We start from the raw sequence: 14,701 nt of genomic DNA, 5'->3' as shown, positions 1-14,701 counted from the left end.
GGGGAGAGGCGCGGAGAGGCGGGCGGGCGTCGGCAGGGCGGGCGCTGATTGGCCGGCGGGGGAGCAGCTCTCCTTCCGATGATTCGGCTCTTCTCGGCTCAGTCTCCGCCAAGCGTTCGCAGCCGTCGTTTGAGTCGTCGCTGCCGCTGCCCCCTCGCGGATCGGGACCAGCGCCGCCCGCCCGCCCGCCGCCCGCCGCCCCGGTGCCGCTGGGAGGAAGCGAGAGGGAGGCCGCCCGCGGGTTTGCCGCCGCCGCCCGCCCCCGGCCCCGACCGCCGAGCCCCGGCCTAGCCGCTCGCCCGCCGCCAGCCCTCGTAGCCGTTACCGCGGGCCGCCACAGCCGCCGGCCGGGAGAGGCGCGCGCCATGGCCTCCGGAGCAGAGTGAGTGCGCGCGCCCGCGGCCGCCGCGAGCGCGCGCGCGGGGACCTCCGCGCCGGGTAGGCCCGGCCGGGCCGGGCCGGGCCGCGGGCGCGCCGGGGTTGTGGAGACCGGAGGGCGAGGGGGAAGGCGGGCGGGAGGGCGGCCGGGGGCCGCGGGCCGGCCGGGCCCGTCTGCGCACCCGCGCGCCCCCTAGGCGGGGCCTGCGTGGGGCCCGGGTCGGGGCCTGGGCCGGATCGTGCTGTGTCATGCAGGCCCGGCCCGGCCTGCCGGGTGCCCGCGGGCCGGCCGGCGGGCCTCGCGAGGGCGGCGGGCCCACCCCGCCGGCCGCGGCCCCCGGGGCCCCGGGGCGCGCCCCTGCGGCCCGCCGGCCGCCCGCGGAAGGCCCGGGGCCCCGAGGAAAGCGGGCCCCGCGGACCCGCCGCCCCCGCCGGGCCCGGTGGGCGTGGACTTCGGGCCACGTGAAGGCCTGGGCCGTGAGGCCGGAGCGGGGGACCCCGGGCGGACCCGGGGCGCCTCATCACGGCCTGGCGGAGTCCGGGGGCCGCGCCGGTGGGGGGCGCCCGGGGGGCGGCCCCACCTGCGCTTCCGGCCGGCCCCGACTCTCTGCCCGCGTGTCGCGCTGGGAAAGCTTCGGGCCGGTTTCCCCGCTGTTACGAAACGGGGCCTGAGAGGAAGGAACTTTTCCTCGGGCTTCTGTGGTAGGTGCTTGCTGAAGTTCAAATCTCAGTTCGTATTTTGTGGGCCTTTCTGGACTGCGGGCTTCGTGGCGGGGAGGGCAGCGCTCCCCGGCGCTCTGCGGACGCGCACCCGCTCCCCGAAGTTGTTGCGCTGTCGAGCCGCCCGCCGAGGAAGCGTCAGATAAAACCTGGCAGCTCTGCCCCTGAATTTAGAATGTGGAGCTTTAGATGCTGAAGACAAAAAAAGACACAGCCATCTTATGGAAACTGCATGCAAATCACTTTCCTGACACCGAAGAGTTTAGGGGGTTTTTTTTGTTTTTTGTTTTTTTTTTCCGGTTGTGTGTTTTTTTGGTTTTTGTTTTTTTCTGACGTGTGTTCCTTTTTTTCAAGTTTCTGAGTCCAGAGCAGGTATTTCTTAGTCAGCTGTTTAACAGGACTACTTCACTAAGACTAAAAAACATTGCCCTAGGTTATCCAGGCTTTTGTTTTCCAGACTAAAAGTAAAAATACAATGTTCTTGCAACCTGGCATCATGTTTCTAATCTCTAGGTCGTCATCTTGATGACTCTTACCTGAACTGCTTCCAAGTCCCTTGTGACCCACTGGGGTTCTAGAAAGGACCTGACTCATTCAGGAGACAATGGGGGATGTCCCCCAAGAATCTCCAGAACTGCCACTGGCCCATAATCAGGCTGAATTCTTTCTTCAAAAGATTTGATTTGCTTGCATTTCAGTAGAGGGATGTGGGAGTGAAAGTGTTCACCTTAAGGACGAGGGTCATTTTATTTCTCTCCAGCCCCAGTTCCACAGATAAAGCAGGAAGATGGGGAATTTTGATGCGTGAGAGAATTAATGGGTTTATGTTGTCCTCGGCTGTCACATTGACCGTGCTTGCCCTCCAGGGTGTTGATGAACATTGGAAGAGTGTGCCTACCTGAGTTTTTGGGTTGCACACTTTTGGGTTGGAGGAGGCCGGTTGAAGCTGAGGAAAGTCCACTTTCGTCAGCTAGTTTGAAGGCCCCGATTAAAGATAAAACCAGTGTGAAAAGATCAGCAACTTTGGTGGGGTATGGGATTCAGTGTGTCAGGATCAGATTAAGAACCCGTAACCCCCTTAGGGGGTATTCTAGAGCATCTTTTTTTCTTGCAAGTTGTGAAAACGTTTCCAATAGGAATACTATTCTGTTTCTGACATATTTCCCAGGTCCTAGAACAGTTCCTGGCATATAATGGATACTCGTTAATTTGTTGAATGAAGAAATAATTCGTGGAAAAGATCTCTTTTAGTTCTTCACTTCTTTCTTTGTCTGGCCTCCCTCTTTTGGCTAATGCTCATGTTTTCCTGAGCCTTACTAACAGGAGGTAGCCTTCAAAGGGAGAACCCACTGAGTCTAGTTAAGGAAGGGTGGAAACAAGCTAGTTAAGAAATTGGTGGCGGGTGAGTGATATTAGTTCTAGTAAATGATAGAAACTGTTTAGAGTTTTAACTGAATGTAGACTCAGGCAACCTTGATTTGGGTGACACCATTTGGACTTCCCCCATGTCTCAGCATTTTCTAGTTGTAACTTTTTGAACCATCTCCATAGAGTTAGGTATCTTTGCTGAGATTACTGTGAAGCTCCTTTTGAGTTTGAGCTTCTTGATGAATGTTTCAGATCGGTTAATGTTCTTTTCAAAAAATGATTGGCATTCTGTGGTACATAGGATGCTCTGTCATTTGACAGGTTTAGCCAATATTGAGGGGGGTGCTCATGATCCTGCTTCGTAATGAAACTGGGGCTTCCTTGAGCCCTAAGGGCCGTTGTCTTGCTCACTTGGTGCAGTAATTAGTCATAGTGACCATTACTACCATATGTTAGGTGTGTTAGTGGTGAACGTTTTACATTGTTATCTCACTTAGGGCAATAATCCGTTGAGGTCGGTACTGCTATAAGCTCCATTTTACAGATGAGGACATCAGTGTCTCGAGAGGTTGAATAATTTGTCCAAGATTACAGTTAAGCTGTGACAGGGTTGATTCAAACCTAGCAGGTCTGACTACAGAACCCCTCTATTTTATTCTATTCTCTGTTGTCTTAAGACTTTTAATTTCTCTGCTAGTCAACCTCCTCTTCTGTTTTGTCTTCCTTAGACCATGGTTTCCTGACACTTGGGCAGGATCACTTGGAACCTTATAATGAGCATGCTAGTTCTCAGAAAACCAAGAGCGATGGAATGGGAATTGTAATATGTAATCTGTGCTACTTACTTCATTACATTGGTTGAATTTCCTGATGAGAGCTCTGGTCTAGGGACAGTTTCATTCATCTACTATTAATTTTTTTTTTTAAAGATTATTTATGCATACAAGAGCTGGCGTACAGGCCAGAGGTGTGGGGGGTGAGAGGATTCACCAGAGACAGAGTGGGGAACAGAATAGGCAGACTGACTGAAATACACTGCTGAGGGGAGCAGCGGGGGGAGTCAGGAGAGGTCTGTTGCGCCATGGGGGTAGCTCCCTGGCAGGGGAGCGAACTCATGCTGCAGTGGCTGCAGATTGCTTCATAGGTTGCGTCTTCACCCCTTGTGCCACCAGGGAGGTCTTACCATTAATTTTCCAAATGTGAGTTTTAGAGACTGGTGGGGGCCCCTGTGTCACGGTATGGAGCATTGGGACTGACTTCATTTTCTCTTACTAGTTCAAAAGGTGATGATTTGTCAACAGCCATTCTTAAACAGAAGAACCGTCCCAATCGGTTAATTGTTGATGAAGCCATCAATGAGGACAACAGTGTTGTGTCCTTGTCTCAGGTATGTTGGGTCCACAGTCTAATCTTTCCTTACTGTGTTACTTAAGGGTTTTCCCCAGGTTTCTTTTCCCATTTCTCTTGTAGTGACCACAGATAGAGTGGGGTTTACTGGGAATCCCAACTTCCAGGACTGCTGCTTATCCCCTGGCCCAGTGACCCAAAGGTCTTCACCTTTTTTCCTCAGCCCAAGATGGATGAGCTGCAGTTATTCCGAGGTGACACAGTGTTGCTGAAAGGAAAGAAGAGGCGGGAAGCTGTGTGCATTGTGCTTTCTGATGACACATGTTCTGATGAGAAGATTCGAATGAATAGAGTTGTTCGGAATAACCTTCGCGTACGCCTAGGCGATGTCATCAGGTGTGTGTGGGGTTCTTGGTTCCTCGGGGATGGGAGACCAGAGAGCTTGTGTGGCAGGCATGATCCCCATGAAAGCCTTGTCGGCTGCCTGCTATTACCAGAAGCCTCCCAGGCATTAGAAGACTTCTGTTTTAGGGTAATCTTTAGTTTTTGGACCTGCCTCCCTGGGACTGCAAAATCTGAATTTTCCTAACCCTTGGGATAAGTTGGCATGTCTAAGACTTTCTAGATGCCTTTATTATTTTTCTACCAGAGATATAACTTACCATACCTAAGACCCTGGTTTCGGTTGCTATATGAGCGTGTGTGTCTGCCAAGTAACCATGTACTATGTTGTATTAATGGCTGGTTGGGACTGGAATGAGGTGGGAATGTAGGTATAGAAGATGGACTCTTAGCAGGTCTTTTAAGAATCCAAGTTAACCAAAGAGAGAGGTAGTTTGAACAAGACAAGGATAGCTCCAGACTGAGTGATTTTGGACTTAACTTTAGGCAAAGTGATTTCCCATCTTGGAATTAGCTCCAGTCACTACTATCCAACCACCTGTCACCTGGTCAAGAACAGCTCAGACTTCTGATTTATTTTCATGGATTTTAGGTTTTATATTACCTTCTTCCTGGAGGCACTTAGTCACTTTCTCAAGGTGCTCTGACCACCTCACTGATGTTATTTTTTTCACTCCTGTTTCTTAGACCCTGACACTTGTAAGACTAAAGCCCCCCAGAGTGGGTTATCCTTGGATGCTGGGTTTCCAAATGTGTGGGTCTTTTGGCTTAACAGACTGATGATAGTGTGAGGTCTCAGCAGCTTCTTGTAGTAGCTTCCTTTACTACCCTGCCCTGAGTGTAATCTGTCTTAGTCTGCTTGGCTGTTCTTTGCCCTCAGTCCCACTCTACCTACCTGCCTCTGTTCACCTAAAGCCATCCCTGCCTTTTCTCTTTCACTTGCCATCAGCTCTCTGTGCCAGGCCCTTTCGGACACCCAGTGTTTGGTGCTGCAGTGTGGTTGGTAACGTGGAGTCTGCTTGTCATCCTCAGCATCCAGCCGTGCCCTGATGTCAAGTACGGCAAACGTATCCATGTGCTGCCCATCGATGACACGGTGGAAGGCATCACTGGCAATCTCTTCGAGGTATATCTTAAGCCGTACTTCCTGGAAGCTTATCGGCCCATCCGGAAAGGTGAGAGATAATTCTGGGAACTGAGCTTAAGGATGATTGTTTGATGGAGTAAACTTTGGTACATCTGTGATTTGTTCTCATACATGTGTGCGTGCGTCTTCTCCTCTAGCCTCCTCTCTCCCCCATTTCCACTCCCACTCCCTGCACCAGGAGAGTAAGCTACCTAGCCTCTCTGAAGGAGGAGGTGTGCCGTTTTGGCTTTGTCATGTTCTGAAGGGTATTTTAACATTTAGCACAACTCTACCATTGGTGGTGGTTGTGAGAGCTTGAGTAATCTGTACCACAAGTGTCAAAACCTTATGGGCTTCTGGACCATCCCATTTTGTCTACTGTCCTCTTGAGTGGCAGAGGGAGTCTTCACAGGTTAGTTTTCTCTTGCCTGGTGCTTAATAAGATCATAAGGGAGAAGGGTGGGAAAGAGATATAGAGCAAAATCTAGCGAGCCTGGCATTCTAGATCCAGGGATCTAATGAGCAATGCTTACTTGGTCTGGTAGTTTGACGCCTCTTCACTGTCCTTGTGCTGATTGCTTTCATAGGAGACATTTTCCTCGTCCGGGGTGGAATGCGTGCTGTAGAGTTCAAAGTCGTGGAGACAGATCCCAGCCCTTATTGCATTGTTGCTCCAGATACTGTGATCCATTGTGAAGGGGAGCCTATCAAACGAGAGGTGAGTTCTTTTCTATGATTGCAGTACCTGATTTAATGGTTATTTGGTGGAGCAGTCATGTGGTGTAGCTATCAAGACTAGGTGCTCTGTGGAACTAAGTTTCTTTGCAGAAGTAAGAAACCTCCCTGTAGCTTATTTCTGGACCAGTACTTTTAGAAATCTGGTTGGAACCCACTTTTCAAAGAAATAAATACCAATGGTGGCATCCAAGCCTCTGCCCTAGACCTGAAGAGTTTGTAGCTTCAGGTCTTAGGGAATCCTAAGGACAGTGAAAAGAGAAGAAAACTATGCTAGAAATCTACTTTGGGATTTTTAGAGTTGTCCTTTGAGGCAGGTTCCCCTTCAAGAATTATATAGCAGATTTCTTCACACCAGATAGAGGATTTGGAGAAACTCAACTTTTTAAACATAGTATTTATTTCTGCCTTCTCCTTTTCTTTGTCTCCTCCATATTCAGGATGAGGAAGAGTCATTGAATGAAGTAGGCTATGATGACATTGGTGGCTGCAGGAAACAACTAGCTCAGATAAAAGAGATGGTGGAGCTGCCGCTAAGACATCCTGCCCTATTTAAGGCAATTGGTGTGAAGGTGAGTGTACTGGGCTCTTTGGGATCAAGTCTCTGGTGATGATTAATATTGAGTATTCATTGTCTAATCCCGGAGCCTGTGTTCATACATGTTTCATTAAACCTTGAATTAGAAAGACAGTAATATATATATATTCATGGAGTTTTTATAGAGGCCTCTGAATTCATGAAAGCTATTAATGGTCTAGAACAGAGCAGGCCAATTATTGTTCCCTGTGACGTACCTTTTTTTATTTTATTTATTTAATTTTAAAAGATTTATTTATTTACGCATACAAGAGCTGGGATGTAGGCCAGAGGTGCAGGGGGTGAGAGGATTCACCAGAGCAGTGGGGAGCAGAACAGGCGGATCTACTGAAATATACTGCTGAGGAGAGCAGCAGGCAAGACAGGAGAAGTCTGCTGCGCCATGTGGATTAGCTTCCTGCCCGGGGATTTAACTCGTGCTGCAGTGGCTGTTGATAGCTTCGTGGTGCTGAGAGTTAAACCCTTGTGCCACTAGGAAGGCCCTCTTTTTATATTTTTATTACTACAAACCTTGAAAATGTTAAAACTATTCTTACAGATCTCATAAGAATGAATCTTAACTATAGTTTGTCAACTTGTCTAGAACACTGCTGCCCAACGGAAATAAGACAGAACTTTGCAGAGTATTAAGGTCCTGAGAGTGTAACTTCCCGACTGTTTTCATATGGGACACACTGAATATGAATTTATAATTCTTTTCCTTAGTGTGCACTGTGCAAATAATTTTATCTTCTATGTGGGCACTTCTCATGTGCTGCCTGTGGATGAGAACACAGAAAAGTCAGTTTCACAGAGGGGACACTTGTGATTGGTGGTGAGGAAAAGCATTGCTGGAGTGAATGAACCTCTGGTGACGTGGCTACACTGGTCCTTGCCCCAAAGACAGACAAGCCCTTTGCCTGATGTCCTTTTACTTTTCCCTAGTCCCAGGGTCTTTAGACTTAGTAACATTAGAGTTTCTTGGGGTAGTTTCTTTCCACTTGGTTTTCTTTTTTTAAGATTTATTTATTCATGCATACAAGTACCAGGGTACAGGCCAGATGTGCGGGAGGGTGAGAGGATTCACCAGAGACAGAGTGGGGAGCAGAACAGGCAGACTGACTGAAACACACTGCTGAGGGGAGCAGTGGGCACGACAGGAGAGGTCTGCTTCACCATGTGGGATTCTCGCCGGTTGGCTGGGATCGAACCTGCGCTGCAGAGGCTGCGGACAGCTTCACAGTGCGGTGCTCAACCGCCTGCTCACCAGGGAGGCCCCCTGCTCTTGGTTTTCTCTTCACTCGCAATCACAAAATGCTGCCAGCTTTCTAAGTAACATTTTTCCTATTGATGAGGGGAGTGAGGGTGACCTGAGGTAAACTGTCTTCCTAGCAGCTACTGCTGAGTGTTATTTATACCGGTCTCAGAATTAAGCTCTGATTCTTATCTCTTATGGATAGAAACCCTTTCAGGTGGGTGGGGTTGGGAGAAGATGAGAGTCTGAATCTAATTCTACCCTCTATACTGGTCTTTAGCCTCCTCGGGGAATTCTGCTCTATGGACCTCCTGGGACTGGGAAGACCTTGATTGCTCGAGCTGTGGCAAATGAGACTGGAGCCTTTTTCTTCTTGATCAATGGTAGGAGACTTGTTTCACTTGCATTTGGCTGGATCCAACCCTGAAATGAGTGAGACCCAGTCTCATGAGCTGGAGAATGCATGGACACATTCATTTGCACAAATGCCCTTATGTACATTTTAGCATCTTCTGCTGGGATACCTTGTGGACAGATAAGCAACATGGGGAAGCTGTTCTACCCTGGGGCTCCTGGTCACTGCCCCTTTTGAGAGAGATTGTGGACAGGCCGAAGACTGGGGAGGAGGAAGCAAGTTAGAATGCAAATCAAAAAGTCTGTGCTCACTTACTTGAGAGTTTGAGGCTGAGATCGTGGGCTCTTTAAGAATGATATATGGCTGCTAGTGGTCCAGTTAGAGTGCTGCTTCTGTTCTGGTCAAAGGACCCAGAGCATCTGCTGTCATCTTTACACTTTAAACTCAACTGTGAGAAAAGTATACTGAGTCTCGTGATTTTTTTTCCAGCCTGGTCTGGTGACCATTCTGGGGTTCTCACTGGTGCAGGCTGTGACAAAGTAGGCAAGGTTACCATGTTTAAACCTAGGACATTCCTCTGAGCTGGGCAAATAAGAAAATGTGATTTCTTTTGAGATTGAGGGAATATATGTGGTTTGTCATTTCCGCCATTCTGTATCCTTTCAGGTCCTGAGATCATGAGCAAGCTGGCTGGTGAGTCTGAGAGCAACCTTCGTAAAGCCTTTGAGGAGGCAGAGAAGAATGCTCCTGCGATCATCTTCATTGATGAGCTGGATGCCATTGCTCCCAAAAGAGAGAAAGTAGGAACTTACTTAAGGGGATAGTGGGAGGTTGAAAGATCCTGACTTCATTACTGACCAGACATTCCGTCCTGACAGACCCATGGGGAAGTAGAGCGTCGGATTGTATCACAGTTGTTGACCCTCATGGACGGCTTAAAGCAGAGGGCACATGTGATTGTAATGGCAGCAACCAACAGACCAAACAGCATAGACCCAGCCCTTCGGCGGTTTGGTAAGGACCCCAGATTTTTTTCGACTCTGTCTTTTCTCTTAGGGAGATTGTAGCTCTAGTGAGTGTAACCTCCTTGATCCCATGCTTGTCCTTCATCTCAGTCACCTGATCTTGAGAATTTCTTCAAGGTTATTTCAGTGAGAGGCCCCAGGGGTCCTTTTTATCCCATTTCCTGCCTACGGTAACCAGCTGCCCCGGTTTGTCCAAGTTGGGCTTTCCACAACTTGGGACCGTCAGCAAAAAACACTAACACCAGGACAGTCCTGTCTTCTTCTCCTTCTAGATCAGAAACAAGCCTTGATTTTTGTTCATACATTGTTTCACAGGTCGCTTTGACAGAGAAGTAGATATTGGAATCCCTGATGCTACAGGACGCTTGGAAATTCTTCAGATCCATACCAAGAACATGAAGCTGGCAGATGATGTGGACCTGGAACAGGTGGAGTGGTGATGAGGGCTGGCCAGGAGTTAGGGTGTGTGTTTCCAGGCAGTTGAGGGGGCTGATTAGGGACATCAGCTTAAGAGGTCAGGAAAGTGATTTTGATTCCTGGGCAAAAGGAAATGATCTGGGCCTCACTGGTGGCGCGGGGCTTAAGGCAGCGCTATCAGGCTGTCCACAGCCACTGCAGCATGAGTTCGATCCCTGGCCAGGGAGCTACCCAAATGGCGCAGACAGACTTCTCTTGTCTCGCCCGCTGCTCCCCTCAGCAGGGTATTTCAGTCAGTCTGCCTGTTCTGCTCCTCGGTCTGTCTTTGGTGAATCCTCTCATCACCACCCCCCCCCAATATCTGGCCTATATCCCAGTTTTTATATGCATAGATCACTTAAATCTTTTTCAAAAAAAAAAAAGGAAGGAAGGAAATGATCTGAGATTGAATCCATCAAACTTGATTTGACTTGGCATTTTTTTCAATTGACACTACATTAGCATAAGCTAGAATTTGAAGGACAGCTTGATTTCCAGATCCCGAGTCCAGTGAAAAGATTGCTAGTATGTGTTCACAAGAAGGCACTAGGAGTCTACTGTCTATGAGCCTCCTAAGGCTGCTGCTAGTCCTTAGAGATAAAATAGTAATTAGATCTTCTCTCTGCAGGTAGCCAATGAGACTCATGGGCATGTCGGTGCTGACTTAGCAGCCCTATGTTCGGAAGCCGCTCTGCAGGCCATCCGCAAGAAGATGGACCTTATTGACTTAGAGGATGAGACCATTGATGCTGAGGTCATGAACTCCCTGGCAGTTACTATGGATGACTTCCGGGTAAGGACCACATCCACCCCTTAGGTAGACACACATGTACTTAGACCCCTCTGCTGGCAAGTCTCATCCCCATTTTTTCTTTCCTTTTTAGTGGGCCCTGAGCCAGAGCAACCCATCAGCACTTCGGGAAACTGTGGTAGAGGTGCCACAGGTAACCTGGGAGGACATCGGGGGCCTGGAGGATGTCAAACGTGAGCTTCAGGAGCTGGTCCAGGTAGGATAATTAAGTTCAGGGAGAGTTGTATTTAGTAATTTTGAGCTGCTTGGTGTGGATATTAACCCAATCATCACAAGAATTGTGGGAGCATGATTCAGGAACCTGCTAGTCTCAGGTTTGAGTCACTAAGGAATCTGCTCTTAGGGCACCTTGACCGAATACCATAGGCTGGTGGAAGGGATTCTTCTGTTTGGTTCTGTTTCTTTCAAATTATGAAATATCCCTGGACCTTTTTTTCTTCTGCTAGTATCCTGTGGAGCACCCAGACAAATTCCTCAAGTTTGGCATGACACCCTCCAAGGGAGTACTGTTCTACGGACCTCCTGGCTGTGGGAAAACTTTGCTGGCCAAAGCCATTGCTAATGAGTGCCAGGCCAACTTCATCTCCATCAAGGGTCCTGAACTGCTCACCATGTGGTTTGGGGAGTCTGAGGCTAATGTCAGAGAAATCTTTGACAAGGTAAGCTAAGGAGATTGGACTGTCTATTGGCCTGTTGGGGTTAGAGGCTGTTTCTTTGGGACAGTGAAAACGACCTCATTCTGGCAACTCTGCCTAAGGCAGTGAGGGTCACTTTCTTTTTCCTTCTCGGGACTGAGAGACTAAATTGTGCTAACGCTTGAGTCCATCTGTCCCACAGGCTCGCCAGGCTGCCCCCTGTGTGTTATTCTTTGATGAGCTGGATTCAATTGCCAAGGCCCGTGGTGGTAACATTGGAGATGGTGGTGGGGCTGCTGACCGAGTCATCAACCAGATTCTGACAGAAATGGATGGCATGTCCACAAAGAAGAACGTGTTTATCATTGGCGCTACCAACCGGCCTGACATTATTGATCCTGCCATCCTGCGACCTGGACGTCTTGATCAGCTCATCTATATCCCACTTCCTGATGAGAAATCCCGTGTTGCCATCCTCAAGGCCAACCTGCGCAAATCCCCAGTTGCCAAGGCAGGTGCAGAGTCATGGGCCGTGGAGACTTCTCTGAGTCCTTAAGCTGGTGTGGAGTGCTCTTAGGTTTCTAGACAAGATTCTGTTGTGGATTTCTGGGATTAGACTTGTAAAGGGAAGTTGGGAAATTTGAAGGTATTGGGAAAATCTTGAGTCAGGAGTGTAACAGGGTGGCAAGAGATGGGACACACTGGAGTTGGGAGTGCTTGGGTTGCTCATGCATCAGTGTGTCACAGGGGAGAAGAGAGGCTAAAGGCCAAGTAGCTCTGTTGCTTCTTTTAGGATGTGGATTTGGAGTTCCTGGCTAAAATGACTAATGGCTTCTCTGGAGCTGACCTGACAGAGATTTGCCAGCGTGCTTGCAAGCTGGCCATCCGTGAATCCATTGAGAGTGAAATTAGGCGAGAACGGGAGAGACAGACCAACCCATCAGCCATGGTGAGTCTGCACCCTTCCCCAGGATTTTGCCACTTGCGGGGGGGCGGGCAGGGGACAAGCTCCATCATGCCCAGGAGTTTGAAAGAGTATAAGGTTTTGGAAAGATCATCTCAATGAGATGTTTAGTAGGACCTCAAAGAGAAAGAAGATTGAGATTTAACCCTTTGGGTCTAGAATTACAAAAATTGGAAAGAGATGAATTCAGGAGGGTATGTAGTAGGCTTTTTTGGGGAAATCAAAGTATGATTGGGCAGATAAACAAGTAGAACAAAGCACGTAGGCTCTGTGGCTCAACCCCTGGTAGTCCATGAATCTCCTGAAATTTAAGTGCAAAATTTGGAGAGGGGTTTGAGGGTGCTGTTTATAAGATAGGAATTCTGTATTATTTTGCTTATTTGTTGCCATGTTAGAGACTTAAAAATGAATGAAAAAAGCTGAATGTATGATTCTTCTTACCTTTTGGAGGGATTCTGTGACATCTTCCTATGAAAGCTTAAAAACTGGTGCACTAATCCTAGGAAGTAAGCTCATAAATCACAGCAATTAGAGTAACTTCTCAGTAGAAAAGATAGGGTTGAGATGGGTTGAGAAGGGAGAGTGGAATTTAGGTAAAGGAAATAAAAAATCCAAATAACCTGCTTGAGAGTTAGGGCTGCAGGAATTGGAGGAACCTGGATGAATTCAAGAGGGTATGTGTTTGTTAGTAGAAGTGAGATGTCAGGCCTCCCCTGTGGCGCAGCGGTTGAGCGCTGGGTTGCGAAGCTGCCCGCGGCCTCTGCGGCGCCATTTCGATCCCTGGCTGCTCCCTGGCCACAGGAGGAGGGTCCCACATGGCGCGCAGACCTCTCCTGCCGCCCGCTGCTCCCCTGAGCAGTGTGCTTCGGTCCTTCTGCATGCTCTGCTCCCTGCTCTGGCTCTGGTGAATTCTCTCACCCTCCCGTGTTTCTGACTGTACCCAGTGCATGTATAAAAAAAAAAAAAAAAAAAATAAGTGAGATGTCTAGGCAAGTTGTAATCCCAATGTGGTAAACACTGAGAGCCATTGGCGTTTTCTTTTTAAAATCTAGGTTTGTTGAGGTGCAATTTACATACAATGAAATTCACCACTTTAAGGTATACATTTCCATTTTTGGACAGCCATATAAGTTCTAAAACTAAACCACAGTTGGGATACAGAAATTTCTATCCCAGAATGTTCCCTTGTGCCATTTAGTGGCACCTTTCCTCACTGTAAGCCCACAGCAGCATGTTGATAGGATTTCTGTCCTTTCGTTTCCACCCTTCCAGAATGTGTTGATAGGTTTTTAAGTTGAGTCAGTGACTCACTTGTAGGAATATTGGCCTGACACCTTGCTTGGGTTGGATTGGAGAGGCAGGGAGACTGTCAACTACTGCAATAATGGGGGATAGGTAGGCCAGGGAAGAAGCAGCTGGGCCTTAACTAGCTAGCTCTGGTCATCTGCATTTACCCATCCCACAGGAGGTAGAAGAGGATGATCCAGTGCCCGAGATCCGCCGAGATCACTTTGAGGAAGCCATGCGCTTTGCCCGCCGTTCTGTCAGTGATAATGACATTCGGAAGTATGAGATGTTTGCTCAGACCCTTCAGCAGAGTCGGGGCTTTGGCAGCTTCAGGTAATTAGGTTGCAGTGGGTTGTGCTTATGTTGTCTTGTGGAACCCCACACCCAAGGTGTATTGGGTTGTTTTGAGAATCTTCCACAGGCCCTATTCTAATACTCTTTTGACTCTGCTCTTGTGCACACAGATTCCCTTCAGGAAACCAGGGCGGAGCTGGCCCCAGTCAGGGCAGTGGAGGCGGCACAGGAGGCAGTGTGTACACAGAAGACAATGATGATGACCTGTATGGCTAACTGGTGGTGGCTAGCGTGCAGTGAGCTGGCCTGGCTGGACCTTGTTCCCTGAGGGTGGGGGCGCTCGCCCAGGAGGGACCAGGGGTGCGCCCACGGCCTGCTCCATTCCTCAGTCTGAACAGTTCAGCTACAGTCAGACTCTGGACAGGGGGTTTCTGTTGCAAAAAAAATTACAAAAGCGATAAAATAAAAGCGATTTTCATTTGGGAGGCGGAGAGTGAATTACCAACAAGGAATTGGGCCTTGGGCCTACGCCATATCTGTTGTAGTTTGGGGCAGTGCAGGGGCCCTGTGGGTGTGAACTAAGGCACTGCTGCCACGCCACAGTAAAGCATCTGCACTTCACTCAGTGCTGCCTGAGCCTTCTCTTCGTCTCCCTACCCAACTTGGGCAGGAGGCTGAAGGGCCACAGTTGCTGGGTGTTTATATAGAGAATAGGTTGATTTTATTTTACATGCTTTTGAGTTAATGTTGGAAAACTAATCATAAGCAGTTTCTAAACCAAAAATGACATGTTGTAAAAGGACAATAAACGTTGGGTCAAAATGGAGCCTATGAGTCCCGGCCCCTGTGCCTGCTTCTTTTCCTGGGAAGGGCCTGGGCTTCCTCTCACTGCCAAGGCACTCTTCCAAATTTGAAATCTGGAAAGTTAAGATTGCACTCTTTCCCTCCTGATAACATCGGTGGTTT

General features: G+C 48.8%; 1 protein-coding gene across 2 annotated transcripts; it reads left to right on the top strand.

Annotated features, from left to right (window-relative positions):
* Positions 1–90: 90 nt before the first annotated feature.
* Positions 91–14,561, top strand: VCP (valosin containing protein). 2 transcript variants are annotated; one of them, XM_037494960.1, is made up of 17 exons: positions 91–382; positions 3,742–3,853; positions 4,037–4,209; positions 5,248–5,390; positions 5,929–6,059; positions 6,517–6,648; positions 8,189–8,291; positions 8,930–9,063; positions 9,142–9,277; positions 9,604–9,716; positions 10,373–10,537; positions 10,629–10,751; positions 11,002–11,214; positions 11,393–11,701; positions 11,984–12,139; positions 13,620–13,774; positions 13,906–14,561. In XM_037494960.1, the coding sequence occupies exons 1-17, from the start codon at positions 366–368 to the stop codon at positions 14,009–14,011; spliced, it is 2,421 nt and encodes an 806-aa protein (XP_037350857.1). In that variant the 5' UTR covers positions 91–365; the 3' UTR covers positions 14,012–14,561. The 2 variants fall into 2 exon arrangements, with proteins under 2 accessions (XP_037350857.1, XP_037350858.1); XM_037494961.2 differs by lacking the exon at positions 91–382 and adding an exon at positions 994–1,080.
* The last annotated feature ends 140 nt before the right edge of the window (positions 14,562–14,701 follow it).

The sequence above is a fragment of the Talpa occidentalis genome, unplaced genomic scaffold (genome assembly GCF_014898055.3).
Source record: "Talpa occidentalis isolate TD23 unplaced genomic scaffold, MPIMG_talOcc4v2.1 talOcc4.7, whole genome shotgun sequence".
Lineage (NCBI taxonomy): Eukaryota > Metazoa > Chordata > Mammalia > Eulipotyphla > Talpidae > Talpa > Talpa occidentalis.
This window is presented reverse-complemented; position numbering and strand designations above follow the sequence as displayed.

Coding starts and splice junctions, on each gene's coding strand:
- VCP (XM_037494960.1), top strand. Junction 9,064..9,141: donor TTGCTCCCAAAAGAGAGAAA/GTAGGAACTTAC, acceptor CCGTCCTGACAG/ACCCATGGGGAAGTAGAGCG. Junction 10,538..10,628: donor TTACTATGGATGACTTCCGG/GTAAGGACCACA, acceptor TTTCCTTTTTAG/TGGGCCCTGAGCCAGAGCAA.